The sequence below is a fragment of the Anolis sagrei genome, chromosome 8 (assembly GCF_037176765.1).
Source record: "Anolis sagrei isolate rAnoSag1 chromosome 8, rAnoSag1.mat, whole genome shotgun sequence".
In the NCBI taxonomy this organism is placed as follows: domain Eukaryota; kingdom Metazoa; phylum Chordata; class Lepidosauria; order Squamata; family Dactyloidae; genus Anolis; species Anolis sagrei.
Window position 1 is genome coordinate 4163380 of NC_090028.1, and position 15251 is coordinate 4178630.

The window sequence follows — 15251 nt, forward strand, 5'->3', positions numbered from 1 at the left end:
GGTGGTCTTTGCTTCCTCCAGCACACTGACGTTTGTCCGCTTGTCTTCCCAGGAGATTTGCAGGATTTTCCGGAGGCAGCGCTGATGGAATCGTTCCAGGAGCTGCATGTGACGTCTGTAGACAGTCCACGTCTCACAGGCATATAGCAGGGTTGGGAGGACAATAGCTTTATAGACAAGCACCTTAGTATCCCTACGGATGTCCCGGTCCTCAAACACTCTCTGCTTCATTCGGGAAAATGCTGCACTTGCAGAGCTCAGGCGGTGTTGTATTTCGGCGTCGATGTTGACTTTGGTGGAGAGGTGGCTGCCAAGGTAGCGGAAATGGTCGACATTTTCTAATGTTACACCATTAAGCTGTATCTCTGGCATTGGAGAGGGGGCGGCTGGTGACTGCTGGAACAGCACTTTGGTTTTCTCGATGTTCAGTGACAGGCCAAGCTTTGTGTATGCTTCTGCAAAGGTGTTGAGAGTGGCTTGTAGATCTTCTTCTGTATGCGCACAGACGACATTGTCATCAGCATACTGGAGTTCTATAACAGATGTTGTTGTGACCTTGGTTTTGGCTTTCAGTCTGCTGAGGTTAAATAGCTTGCCGTCTGTCCGATAGATGATTTCCACTCCGGTGGGAAGCTTCCCATCAACAAGGTGAAGTATCATGGCGATGAAGATGGAGAATAAAGTTGGGGCAATAACACATCCCTGTTTGACACCCGATTCCACCTTAAATGGGTCACTTTGGGAGCCATTGCTGTCCAAGACTGTTGCCATCATGTCATCGTGGAGGAGCCGCAGGATGTTCACAAATTTGCTTGGGCACCCGATTTTTTGGAGGATGGTCCAGAGAGCGCTGCGATTCACTGTGTCGAATGCCTTTGCAAGGTCGATGAATGCCATGTACAGAGGTTGGTTTTGTTCCCTGCATTTTTCTTGGAGCTGTCGTGCAGTGAAGATCATGTCCACAGTTCCTCTGGAGGGGCGGAAGCCGTTCTGGGATTCTGGGAGGGTGTCTTCTGAGAGGGGCAGAAGGCGGTTTGCAAGGATTCTTGCGAGGATTTTTCCAGCAGAGGTTAGAAGGGAGATACCTCGATAGTTTCCGCAGTCTGTTCTTTCCCCTTTTTTGAAGAGGGTGATGATGGTGGCATCCTTGAAGTCTGCTGGGATTTTCTCGGTCACCCACACTTTTTCTATGAGCTGGTGGAGTTGGTGTGTCAGCGCAGGTCCTCCCTCTTTAAAGATTTCAGCAGGGATCCCATCCGGTCCGCTGGCTTTGTTGTTCTTTTGTTGGCTGATGGCATTGCTGACTTCTTCCAAACTAGGCAGTGCTGCAAGCTCATCCCTGGTTTGTTGTTGCGGGATTTGTGAGAGGACCTCTTCAGCCACACTGGAGCTGCGGTTTAGGAGGCTTTGGTAGTGTTCTTTCCAACGTAGTGCAATTGACTTTTGGTCCTTCAGGAGTTTGGTTCCGTCTGATGAGCGTAGAGGCTGTATGCCATGGTTTCTTGGCCCATAGATGACCTTTGTGGCTTTGAAAAATCCTTGAGCATTATGGGTATCTGCCAGGTGTTGGATTTCTTCAGCCTTCTTTGTCCACCAGATGTTCTTGAGTTCTCTTATCCTTCTTTGGACCTCAGCTTTTGCACTGGCGTAGATCTTTTTCTTAGCAGCACAGTTGATGTCTCTCTGCCATGTTTGGAAGGCTTTCCTTTTCTTGTCGATTAGCTGTTGGATCTCGATGTCATTTTCGTCAAACCAGTCTTGATGTTTCTTGGCTTGGTATCCAATAGTTTCTTCGCAGGCTTGGATGATGGAGGTCTTCAGTTTGTTCCAATGTTCCTCAACATTTTCGGGGTGTACTGTGGGTAGATGGTCCTTGAGTGCTGTTTGGAGATGGGCTCGCCTGGAGGGCTCCTGAAGGGCTTGGGTGTTCATTTTGCGCCTTGTCTTTCTTCCTTGGAGTCTGCGCTTGGGGGCGATCTTGATAGCCATCGTGGATCGGATTAGCCTGTGGTCGGTCCAGCAGTCGTCAGCACCTGTCATGGCTCTTGTGAGGAGTACGTCACGGCGGTCTCTGGCACGTGTGATTACATAGTCTAAGAGGTGCCAATGCTTTGACCGGGGGTGCTTCCATGATGTCTTGAACTTGTTTTTCTGGCGGAAGAGCGTGTTGGTGATGACAAGGTTGTGCTCCGCACATTTGGTGAGAAGCAGGATGCCATTCGAGTTGCTGTTTCCAACCCCGTCTTTTCCTATGGTGCCTGGCCACAGGTCGAAGTCTCGCCCGACTCTTGCATTGAAGTCCCCCAGGAGAATGATTTTGTCCTCCTTAGGTATCCCCGATAGGACAGTGTCCAGCTGATAGTAGAATTTCTCCTTGATGTCTTCATCAGCGTCTAGTGTTGGTGCATAGGCACTTATGATGGTTGCCCGTTGGTTTTTGGCAAGATCAATTCGGAGGGTGGAGAGTCGTTCGTTGATGCCAGTGGGTGCTTCGGACAGATGTTTCATCAGTTCATTTCTTATAGCGAAGCCAACTCCGTGCATTCTTTGGTCTTCTTCGGGCAGTCCCTTCCAGAAGAAGGTGTAGCCTCCTTTTTCTTCCTTCAGCTGTCCCTCTCCTGCTCTCCGGGTCTCCTGAAGGGCTGCTATGTCGATGTTGAAGCGTCCCAGCTCCCTTGCGATGATGGCAGTTCTGCGTTCGGGGCGTTCACTGTCACTGTTGTCCATCAGAGTCCGTACGTTCCACGTACCGAAGTTCATTTTTCTTTTTTGGCCGCAGGATGGTGACCCCACTGGACGCGGCAGTCCAGTCAGGGATAAGTGAGGCAGACTATGTTTAGGGCACCTTTTCTAGCCCCCTCCCCGTGTGGGGTGAGCAGAGTGGGTCCTCAATAGGGCTGCTCAGTCGTGGATACAGCTGCCGAACTACTCAACTGCCTCGGACCTTGAGGTAGAGCGACTGAGTCCGTACCCACCGCCCATGTGCCAGTCTGTGACTAGGGGCTTCCAGATTTCACAGTCCTGCCCCCGTCGCCACTCGCTGATCGCCATGGGACTTTGGTTGCTTGGTTTTTATTTTCTTTGGAAGACGCCTGTGCGTGGGTTTTTTTAATGTGTGGAGGTCAGTGCACAGCTGAACAACACACAGTCTTCACAGAACCTCATCTGTTATGGCTGAGCAACATCGGTGACTAGTCAATTTCCAAGCCAGACTCAGAGTGTCAACATTGACCTTTAAAGCTCTGAAGCGGAGTCTGCCTGAAGGAAGGCCTTTGCCCGTATGTTCCTGCTTGTTTGTGAGGACTCCTTGTGTTTCCACTCGTTTCTGGTTACCAAGAAATAAATCCTCCTTTTTAAAATGACTGTAAATAGCCAAGGACGGGAGGAGGGAAAAGCTTCTCCCAGAGGGAAGAAAAAATTTACTGCATAGGCTTGCGTACAGAATCGGTTTCTTTTGATGTACTCCTATTTGACGTAGTTGGAAACAGTTCTGATGCTGAAGCCCATGTGATGCTTTCCATAGCCTTGTGTGGTTTTGCTCAGGCTGATGTCCTACAACGTATGTGTCAAACTCAAGGCCCATGGGCCAAATCTAGCCGTCCCTGTCATTTTATGTAGCCCTCCAGATGCCGGACGCCAACTCTGTGCACAAGCCTAATCAATGTATCATATGCTCATCAAACAGTATTTTATTTTATGATTTTTTATTATTTTTATGAAGGGACAGAAAGTTTCATCTATGCTGATGATCGTGCCATCACCACTCAAGCAGGGAGCTTTGAGATGGCTGAACAAAAGCTCTTGGTAGCTCTAGGTGCTCTTACTGCCTATTACAGGGAAAACCAGCTGATCCCTAATCCATCTAAAACATCAAAGGATTACCATCTCACCCATCTCTTAGGAAACCTGCTACAAAACAGGAGCTTTTTTGTTGAGTTCCAGAGCCAGAGAAGCAGATGGCGGAAACAGAAGAACGGCCTGCCTCAGGGGAGCGTGCTTGCTCCATCCATGTTCAACATTTACACAAATGACCAGCCACTGCCAGAAGGGACAGAGAGTTTCATCTATGCTGATGATCGTGCCATCACCGCTCAAGCAGGGAGCTTTGGGATGGCTGAACAGAAGCTCTCCGAAGCTCTCGGTGCTCTTACTGCCTATGACAGGGAAAACCAACTGATCCATCTAAAACACAGACATGTGCTTTTCACCATAAGAACAGACAAGCATCCCAAGCTCTGAGGATTACCTGGGAAGAGATCCCACTGGAGCATTGCAACACACCCAAATACCTGGGAGTCACTCTGGATCGTGCTCTGACCTACAAGAAGCACTGCCTGAACATCAAGCAAAAAGTGGGCGTTAGAAACAATATCATACAAAAGCTGACTGGCACAACCTGGGGATCACAACCAGACACAGTGAAGACATCTGCCCTTGCGCTATGCTACTCTGCTGCTGAATATGCATGCCCAGTGTGGAACACATCTCACCACACTAAAACAGTGGATGTGGCTCTTAATGAGACATGCCGCATTATCACGGGGTGTCTGTGCCCTACACCACTGGAGAAATTACACTGTTTAGCGGTTTACACGGTTTGTAGTTTTCTTGTACTGACTCTTTGTCTGCTATGCTTTGAGAAGTTTCTCACAGCAGGTTCTTGGCTTTCCTTTACTTATTATTATTATTATTATTATTATTATTAGAATGCCAAGTTTGCAAACGTCGTGTTTTTTTAAAAAATACAGTACAACTGTTTGCTTCACCCCTGACACAATAAATAAATAAATTTGTAAATAAGGGTGTCATTTGTGTATGGGGGAGATGGCGGAGGCCAATTCCACCAGCTTACACAAAACCAATCCAGCCAATTATTCAAAGGAATATTCATTTGGAAGGCTTTCCATACATTTCTCAACTGGCACAGAAGGTGTCTTCCAAGGGGGTTGGGCTGGATGGCCTTTGGGGACTCCTTCCAACACTATAAGTCTATGAACTCAAAATAAAAGGATGCTCTCTCTCTCTCTTTCCTGCCCAAGGTCATCTTGCACAGCAACCAAGGCAGCCTCCGCTCCAAATCCGGGCCCAAAGCCAAACCCAAATGGCTCCAGGGAGTCGGCATCATTCAGAAGCGCCTGAAGCGGAACGGCAAATGACCGGAAAGCTCCCCGCCGCGAAGGCGTCCGAACAAGATGCCACGGGGGCAGAAAGGCAACGCTTTAGTCAGGTCTTTCCGAGGGATGCATGGCCCAGAACTCAAACCGCCCTCTCCTTTGGAAAAGGACTATTCAGCAGAGAAGAGCCTGAGGGCACAGCCTCGGGCTTTGGGAACGGGAGATGTAGTTCTGCTGTTCTTGCTTTCATCCTTGGCCTTCTCTCTGATTAAGATGTAGCAGATTGCAGTCTGGACTGCGCAAGGTTGCGAAGAGGCACAGAAGAAATGCACACTGTCATAGATCATGGAATAACAGACCACATTGGCCATCTAGTCCAACCCCCTCTTCCATGCAGGAAAACCACAAGAGCTGGGCATGCTTAGCCTGCAGAAGAGAATACCGAAATGAGACATGAAAAGGGCCAGGGATCAAGATGTGAAAGTAAGGGGTCTGAGGCTGTTAGGAATTGTAGGAGTTGTAGTCCGAAACACCTGGAGGGGTCAAGTTTGCCCATGCCTGTGCCAAACCCAAGACATTTCCATCATCAACATCTCCTGGAGACATTGCTGAAATGTGGATGACTTAAAAATGTGGATAACAGCAATCCCTACATTTTGAAGCATATCCGTTCTGGAAAGGAATATTTTTGGATTGTTGGTAAGTGAAACTATGGATATCAACTCCATGGATGCATTGAGAAAACTGCCTCTAGGAGCAGCGGTGGCACCACCACAAACACCAGCATTCTTGGCAAGAACAAACCCGCTCCTCAACAAATGCCTTCTTTCTCATGCTCATTCCCTCCCTTTCATTGGAATGGCAGAGACATTATATTCCTCAGAAAGTAGAATAGGGATTTTTTTCTATTTCTGAATTTCACTCCCAAAATGTGCGCCCAACACTACTGAGGAAATTACAGTTTAGCCCAGGGGTCCTCAAACTAAGGCCCGGGGGGCGGATAGGGCCCTCCAAGGTCATTTACCTGGCCCTTGCTCAGGGTCAACCTAAGTCTGAAACGACTTGAAAGCACAAAACAACAACAACAACAACAACAATCCTATCTCATCAGCCAAAAGCAGGCCCACACTTCCCATTGGAATACTAATAAGTTTATATTTGTTAAATTGGTCTTTATTTTAATTATTGTATTGTTTTTAAGTGTTTTTTGCACTACAAAAAAGACATGTGCAGTGTGCTTAGGAATTCATTCATGCTTTTTTCAAATTATAATCCGGCCCTCCAACAGTGTGAGGGATTGTGACCTGGAGCTCTGTTTAAAAAGTTTGAGGACCCCTGGTTTAGCCGGTATTGCACCACCTGACATCCGCCGGGAAGTAGCAGCCAATAGTGAAAGGACCAAGGCAGAGACATCTCCAGCTCATCCCGTTTGGGTATCAGCCAACATGTCAACGACTTAAATCAAGATATAGTTTTCTAAGATCTACAGAGACACTCGCTGGAACACCCCAGCAAGCGAGGGTCCAAAAGTGGCATGCTCAAACTCAGAACCTTAACCAAAGGCTAATACCAAATGAGAGACTCCCCCCTGGGCACACAGAAAAATGGGCGACTTGGAAGACGCTGAACAGACTGCGCTCTGGCACCACGAGATGCAGAGCCAACCTTAGGAAATGGGGCTACAAAGTGGAATCCACGACATGCGAGTGCGGAGAAGAGCAAACCACTGACCACCTGCTGCAATGCACCCTGAGCCCTGCCACATGCACAAGGGAGGACCTTCTTGCGGCAACACCAGAGGCACTCCAAGGGGCCAGATACTGCCCAAAGGACATCTAATCAACTACCAAGTTTGCAAACTTTGTGTTTTGTTAGTTAGTTAGTTAGTTAAAAATGCAGTACAACTGTTTGGTTTGCTCCTGATGTGATAAATAAATAAATACTCCCAAAATAACAACAGTGGGATGAATCTCTGGGAGAGACATAACCACAGCAACAGTTGAAGGGGACAAAATATGCCAAATAAGAAAGAGAAAACAACATTAGATTGGGTCAGATAACACCTCTGTATTCTAACTCTGAATTGTGTTACAAGACACCTATCAGGCCAATGAGTGATCATCACTCATAAAAACACTGAAAAACACAGTGAAAGAGACTTAAAAAGCCCAAAAAAGCAAAAATGTGCAAAAATGACTCCCCCTGGCAAACAAAACACACTAGCATATCCACACTCCCTTCCAGACTACAGCTCCCAGCATCCCCAAGACCAGGCCCTTTAGGGGAGGAGGATGCTCCAAATGCACTGCTTCCAAGATGCAAACTTCCTTCTCCTTTGATCTCTTTGAGAGCATCCCAATCCCTGCATATTTCCAATTTCCTATTCCTGGACTGCAACTCCCAGCAATCCTCCAGATAGATCGATTAGATAGAGATAGATAGGTATATTGATCGATCAATCAGGAGGACTGCTGGGAGTTGCAGTCCAAGAATAGTTAGAGAAAGAAGAAAGGGGAGAAAGGGGAAAGGAAAGGAAAGGTGGGGGTGGAAGGAAAGAAGAGAAGGAAGGAAGGAGAGAAAGAAAGGAAGGAAGGGAGGAAGGAAGGAAGGAAGGAAGGAAGGAAGAAAAGAAGGAAGAAAAGAAGGACAGAGAGAGGGAAGGAAGAAGAGAAAGAAAGAAGAGAAAGAGGAAGGGAAGGTTGACAGGATGCGCTAGTCTAGGGGTCATAGAATCATAGAATCAAAGAGTTGGAAGAGACCTCCTGGGCCATCCAGTCCAACCCCATTCTGCCAAGAAGCAGGAATATTGCATTCAAATCACCCCTGACAGATGGCCATCCAGCCTCTGTTTAAAAGCTTCCAAAGAAGGAGCCTCCTCCTCAAACTAAGGCTTGGGGGCCGGATACGACCCTTCAAGGTCATTTACCCGGCCCTCGCTCAGGGTCAACCTAAGTTTGAAATGACTTGAATGCACACAGCAACAACAACAACAACAACAACAACAACAACAACCCTATCTCATCAGCCAAAAGCAGGCCCACACTTCCCATTAAAATACTAATAAGTTTATATTTGTTAAAATTGTTCTTCATTTTAATTATTGTATTGTTTTAAAGTGTTTTTTGCACTACAAATAAGATATGTGCAGTGTGCATAGGGATCCATTCATGTTTTTTTTCAAATGATAATCCGGCCCTCCAACAGTTTGAGGGACTGTGACCTGGCCCTCTGTTTAGAAAGTTTGAGGACCCCTACGCTAGTCTATATACATAATAATGTAATGCTTGTTTGTGGGGACCTCATAACTCAAAAATCACTGGATGAAAAAACACCAAATTTGGCCACAAGACACCTACTAACCCAAGGAGTGACCATCACTCAAAAAACCACCAACAAAACAGCAAAAAGAACTCTAAAATCAAAAAAAGGACAACAAAGCGCATGCACGCAAATGACGTCACTGGCCACGCCCCCTTCTGTGTGAGGACACAGTAAGCGCAAGCGACACCGATGACCATCCTCCCTCTTCTGGCCCGAGGAAAAGCTAGGAATGGGCGGCACAATGGTGGATCTGACAAGGGGGGAGCCTCATCCGCTGCCAGGGAAAGAAGGAAAGAGGGAAGAAAGGTAGGAGAGAAGGAAAGAAGGAGAGAAAGAGGGAGAGAAGGAAAGATGGAAGCAAAGAGCAAAGGAAGGAAGGAAGGAAGGAGAGAAGGAAGAAAAAGCAAAAAGAGAAAGGGAGGGGAAGGAAGGAAAGAGGTAGAGAAGGAAGGAAGGAGAGAAGGAAAGTAACAAAGGAAAGGAAGGAAAGAGGGAGGGAAAGGAGGAGAGAAAGAGGGAAAGAAAGAGGAAGGGAAGGTTGGCCACAGCAACGCCAGGGAAGAAGGAAAGAGGGAGGAAAGGTAGGAGAGAAGGAAAGGAGAGAAAGAGGGAGAGAAGGAAAGATGGAAGCAAAGAGCAAAGGAAGGAAGGAAGGAAGGAAGGAAGGAAGGAAGGAAGGAAGGAAGGAAGGAGAGAAGGAAGAAAGGAGAAAAAGCAAAAAGAGAAAGAAAAAGGGAGGGGAAGGAAAGAAAGAGGTAGAGAAGGAAGGAAGGAGAAAAGGAAAGTAACAAAGGAAAGGAAGGAAAGAGGGAGGGAAAGGAGGAGAGAAAGAGGGAAAGAAAGAGGAAGGGAAGGTTGGCCACAGCAATGCCAGGGAAGGAAGGAAAGAGGGAGGAAAGGTAGGAGAGAAGGAAAGGAGAGAAAGAGGGAGAGAAGGAAGGAAGGAGAAAAGGAAAGTAACAAAGGAAAGGAAGGAAAGAGGGAGGGAAAGGAGGAGAGAAAGAGGGAAAGAAAGAGGAAGGGAAGGTTGGCCACAGCAATGCCAGGGAAGGAAGGAAAGAGGGAGGAAAGGTAGGAGAGAAGGAAAGGAGAGAAAGAGGGAGAGAAGGAAAGATGGAAGCAAAGAGCAAAGGAAGGAAGGAAGGAAGGAAGGAAGGAAGGAAGGAAGGAAGGAAGGAAGGAAGGAAGGAGAGAAGGAAGAAAGGAGAAAAAGCAAAAAGAGAAAGAAAAAGGGAGGGGAAGGAAAGAAAGAGGTAGAGAAGGAAGGAAGGAGAAAAGGAAAGTAACAAAGGAAAGGAAGGAAAGAGGGAGGGAAAGGAGGAGAGAAAGAGGGAGGAAAGATTGGCCACAGTAACAATCATGCTCTTCTGACAATGTATTTTTAATCACTCAATGCTAAAATAATAGTAACAATAATAATAATTTTAGTTCTTACCTGCCATTCCTCGTGGCTCAAGGCCAGACCAGTCTTTAAATATTCTACTTACTCTCACACCAGAAGCGACTTGCAGTTTCTCAAGTCGCTCCTGACATGAAAAAGTAAAGTACCGTATATATTCTGCAAAAGGCTTCCAATTATTTTGAGAACATTGTATTGTTTTATTTCTAGGGAGACAAGTTATCGAATTGTACAAAAATTGATCAGTTTGGTCACCTATTTTATCTTCTGCTGTAACAATTTTATACCCAGCTCAAGCCGCAGGGAGAGGCAGATAATATTTGTGTTGTGTTCTCAAAGACTTTCACGGTCAGAATCAGTGCGTCGCTGTGAGTTTTTTGTGCGGTATGGCCATGTTCTATTAGCATTATCTCCTGACTTCCTGCCTTCATTTGTGGCTGGCATCTTCAGAGGTTTGACTCTCCAAAGCTGTCAGTCACAGATGCAGACAAAATGTCAGGAGAGAATGCTACTGAAACATGGCCAAACAGTACAGAAAATTCGCAGCAACCCAATTTTTATTGTTGTTATTGTTATGATTGTTATATTAATCATAATATCTCCCATCCCAGATGTTACCTCTGTGGACAGCAGATTCCAGGCACATGAGCAGGTAGGAGAGGCGGGCCTCCCGGGAGCGAGGCAGGTTCTCCACGTTGCAGCGGTACTTCTTCAGGTCGCTTTTGCAGGACTTTGCCAAGGAGTAGCTGACCTTGTAGTCTTGTGCAATCAGCTTCTGCCGCGTTGTCAAGGCATCGCGACACTGAGGAAGAGGAGGAGAAACAAGCTTTCAAGTGAACCTTCTCTGGGGTACAGCCAAGAGGTCACCTTCAACCAGGGATGGAGTAGCACAGAAAGTAGCCACTGGGCATCCATTCTCCAGAGAGAAAAGTCCGACTGGTGAACTTGAACACCCTAAATTTAATTTCAAATATGTTTCCTGCTCCCCAAACGCCCTGACTATATATATATATATATATATATATATATATATATACACACACACACACACACACACACACACACACACACACACACACTACTAGCGGTCCCCTGCCAGGCATTGCTGTGGCCCAGTCTGGTGATCTGGAAAATAAAGTATGACCAACAGAAAATACTAGAAGGGTTTGGCAGGCATTGACCTTGAGTTTTGGAGTTGTAGTTCACCTACATCTAGAGAGCGCTGCGGACTCAAACAATGATGGATCTGGACCACACTTGGCATGAATCCTCAATATGCCTAAATGTGAACATTGGTGGAGTTTGAGGAAAATAGACCTTGACATTTGGGAGCTGATGTTGCTGGAATTTATAGTTCACCTCCAATCGAAGAGCATTCTGAAACTCCACCAACAATGGAATTGAACCAAATTTGGCACACAGGACTCTCCTGACCAACAGAAAACACTAGAAGGGTTTGGTGGGCATTGATCTTGAGTTTTGGAGTTGTAGTTCACCTACATCTAGAGAGCGCTGTGGACTCAAACAATGATGGATCTGGGCCAAACTTGGCATGAATCCTCAATATGTCTAAATATGAACACTGGTAGAGTTTGGGAAAAATAGACCTTGACATTTGGGAGCTGACGTTGCTGGAATTTGTAGTTTACCTGCAATCGAAGAGCATTCTGAACTCCACCAATGATGGAATTGAACCAACCTTAGCACACAGAACTCCCTTGACTAACAGAAAATACTGGAAGGGTTTGGTGGGCATTGAACTTGACTGTTCAACTCCCAACAGTCAAGGTCAATGCCCACCAAACCCTTCCAGTGTTTTCTGTTAGTCAAGGGAGTTCTGTGTGCTAAGGTTGGTTCAATTCCATCCTTGGTGGAGTTCAGAATGCTCTTTGTACTTCACCTACATCCAGAGAGCACTGTGGACTCAAACAATGATGGATCTGGGCCAAACTTGGCATGAATCCTCAATATCCCTAAATGTGAACACTGGCGGAGTTTGGGGGAAATAGACCTTGACGTTTGGGAGCTGACGTTGCTGGAATTTATAGTTCAAATCCAATCGAAGAGCATTCCGAACCTCATCCATGATGGAATTGGGCCAAACTTCACACACAGAATCCCAATGACCAACAGAAAATGACCCCCAGGATGAAAAACACTGAACTAGAATAAGTAGTAGTACAGAACTGACAGAGGAGTACTATATATAACACTATGTGAATAATGGGATAGGGGCTGGGGGAGTAGAGATATGGAAATAGTCAATGTAACAATGCAATTGTATTGTGTTACATGTTTCTTTTAAATAAAAGGATTGAAATTAAACAAAAAAAACACAAAAAGAAACAGACATAAAGGGGTCACGTTAGACACAATGGGGAAGAGACAACATCTCATCACTCAGATTTAACACCTACCTTTTCACTCATCGACTCTTCAAATTTGTGGTTAAAGAGACACTTGTAAACCCGTCCTTCTCCAGCTTGAGTCTGTGCAAAAAAATAAATAAATGAGATGGATGACAGAATGTGCCTGACAACACTTTAGGATAAAGCCAACACGCATAAACACGTACGCGCATACACTCACAAACATGTCTTTTTAACAATCCTCAGGCATGCACTAGAACTAAATTAAAGGGACTACTTGTACAACAACTAAACTATTTGCAATGCACACTTGGGAAATGGACTGTTTCCTTATTTCCTATGTTTATTTTATATCGTCTGCAAAAAATGTCCATACACATAACTTGCACAATGTTTATCTATTGTGGTGTGAGCTGCAGTATTGCAATCTATGCTTTAGTGAAACAGAATATTCCACAGATGGTATTTTAGCTGGGATTTTAAAATATTGTTTATATTTGATTCTGTTTTAATGTTTGCATATTTGAATATTTTAAATGGTATACTAATGCTTTTATGCTAAGCCGTTTTGATTCTCCTTCGGGGGAGATAAAGTGTGGTATAAAGATTTATACGATCTGAAGAGAAACCAGAGTATTGTGTGGTATAAATAAATATTTAACCACAATGGTGCAAAGGGTTAAACTGTTGTGCTGCTAAACTGCTGACCTAACGGTTGGCAGTTTGAATCCAGAAGACGGGGTGAGCTCCCGTACGTCAGCTCCAGTTCCTGCCAACCTAGCAGTTTGAAAACATGCAAATGTGAGTATGTAAATAGCAGGAAAAGGCAAAAAGACACTCCAAGCAATATTGTTGGCCATATGACCAGGAGGTGAAAATGCAGGCTTTTCAGCTTGAAAATGGGAGATGAGCACCACCTCCAGAAGGTGGAAATGAAAGGAGAAGCCTCTGCCTTTGTTTGTGTTTGTGTGTCTCATTGTATATGACTGCAAAGGCACTGAATGTGTGCCTATATATGTAAATGCCGGAAATGAAAGGAGAAGCCTCTGCCTTTGTTTGTGTTTATGTTTCTCATTGTGTATGATTGTAAAGGCATTGCATGTTTGCCTATATATGTAAATGCCGGAAATGAAAGGAGAAGCCACTGCCTTTGTTTGTGTTTGTGTGTCTCATTGTATATGACTGCAAAGGCAATGAATGTTTGCCTATATAAGTAAATGCTGTAATTCGCTCTGAGTCCCCTTTGGGGTGAGAAGGGCAGCATATGATTGTCGTAAATAAATAAATAAATGCTGGAATTGAAAGGAGAAGCCCCTGCCTTTGTTTGTTTGTGTGTCTCATTGTATATGATTGTAAAGGCATTGAATGTTTCCCTATATATGTAAATACCAGAAATGAAAGGAGAAGCCTCTGCCTTTGTTTGTGTTTGTTGGGGTTCAGCCTGCGTGGGAACCTGAACCTGATTCTCTGATTGCTGAACCTGAACCTGATTCTCTGATTGTATTTCCTGATGCTACTGAAAATGTATTTCTCCCTGAGGGTAATTCTGAGGTCAGTGGCTTGGAAAGTGAAACTACACATTCTGATGAGAATGTTGCAGAGCCAGATAACTCTCCAGAGGAGATAGCACCTGGCTTCCTTAATGATGATAGAAAAGGACAGATTTGGAAAAACAGGAGTGAATTGCAGAGTCTGCGAAGGTCAAGCAGATTAAGGGAAAAGGAAGCTCAGGCTTCAAAGCCTGGAGGCATGTCACGAAACAGTTTCTTCAGTTTTAAGTGCCTCTCGCCAGATCGTCTCGTTAGATCAGGCATTGTTTAGACTGAGGCATTACCTTGGCAGATTTCCCTGTTTCCCGTGGCTTACATTCCAAGAGGCTTCTAGTGCTCCAAGTACGGTTAGTGATTTGCTAACAGGTTCCAGGTTTTTACAGTGTTGCTTTTGGAATTTTGATCTAATTCATGGATATTCCTGACTGCTGAATTTTACTGTGGCTTTTTGACCTTGCATTTTCCTCTATTTTGTAACCATTTTGCATCAATAAAAAGGGGTTGTTTTTCCCACAGTCAAGTGTGGTGGATTGTTATCTTATGGTCTCGTTTCCTGCTCTGGATTGCAACAGTGTTTGTGTGTCTCGTTGTATATGATTGTAAAGGCATTGAATGTTTGTCTATATATGTAAATGCTGTAATCTGCTCTGAGTCCCCTAGGGAAGAAGGGTGGAATAGAAATAAATTGTATTATTATTATTATTATTGGAATTGGATTTTTTCCACCTTGAAACAGAATTGATTAATTAGTGCAGAGACTAAGCAAAGCAAGAGGGAGTCTGGTTATACATCAGAAAAAGAAAATTCAACTGATGATAATGTGATATACAAGTACATTTCACTTTAGGTATGCATCCAAATAGTTGCAAATTTAAAGATTTTTCATCAAACAAAAGGGGAGTGTATACTATTCTCTTTACATTATTACAAGTATTTCAATACAACAATTTCCACACAACAGTCTCAGTATATGTGGATATAACGAATGTGGTAAACCAAGGAGCAATATTAGGAGTTCTAGGCAATCCCGATAGCTCATGGACACTTTCATATATCAGGAGGCAGGGAAGGTGGGACCTTTTTTCAACAAGGGAAAGGAGGACCAACTTACGTTTTCACAGAAACGCTCCCGATCGTCCCGGCAAGCGAAGTAGAGGTGCCGGTCCAGGTGGAAGTCGTCGGAAGAGAGCTCCGCCACGCGGAGGATGGCCTTCTTGCAGATGTCCGAAACCCTGATCCGGGGCTCCCTTTCCTCCGCCTCCTTCACCAGGCCTTTCTCCAGGCAAGCCACGACTTCTCCTTGGGAATGGGCATCCTGAGTGCGGAGAAGGATGTGAACCAAAAGCAGGAAACAACTTGCATTCAATCACTTCTCCTCCAATAACTTCTGCTAAAGTATGAAGGTAGCTGAAAACAGCCGGTGTACTCCAGTGCCCAGAATCATAGAAGTGGGAGGGGCAACAAGAGCCATCTAGTCTGGCCTTTGCTGTGCAAGCGT

At 45.2% G+C, this 15251-nt stretch overlaps 1 protein-coding gene across 1 annotated transcript in view; it reads right to left on the reverse strand.

Moving 5' to 3' along the window:
- Window positions 1-15251, reverse strand: part of GLG1 (golgi glycoprotein 1) — a 167676-nt gene that overhangs the window by 57576 nt on the left and 94849 nt on the right. The window contains exons 5-7 of the mRNA XM_060788388.2: window positions 14865-15068; window positions 12252-12323; window positions 10453-10636 (exon numbers count right to left, since the gene is read on the reverse strand). Coding sequence (XP_060644371.2) covers window positions 10453-10636; window positions 12252-12323; window positions 14865-15068 — 460 coding nt within the window. The remainder of the gene's footprint in view (window positions 1-10452; window positions 10637-12251; window positions 12324-14864; window positions 15069-15251) is intronic.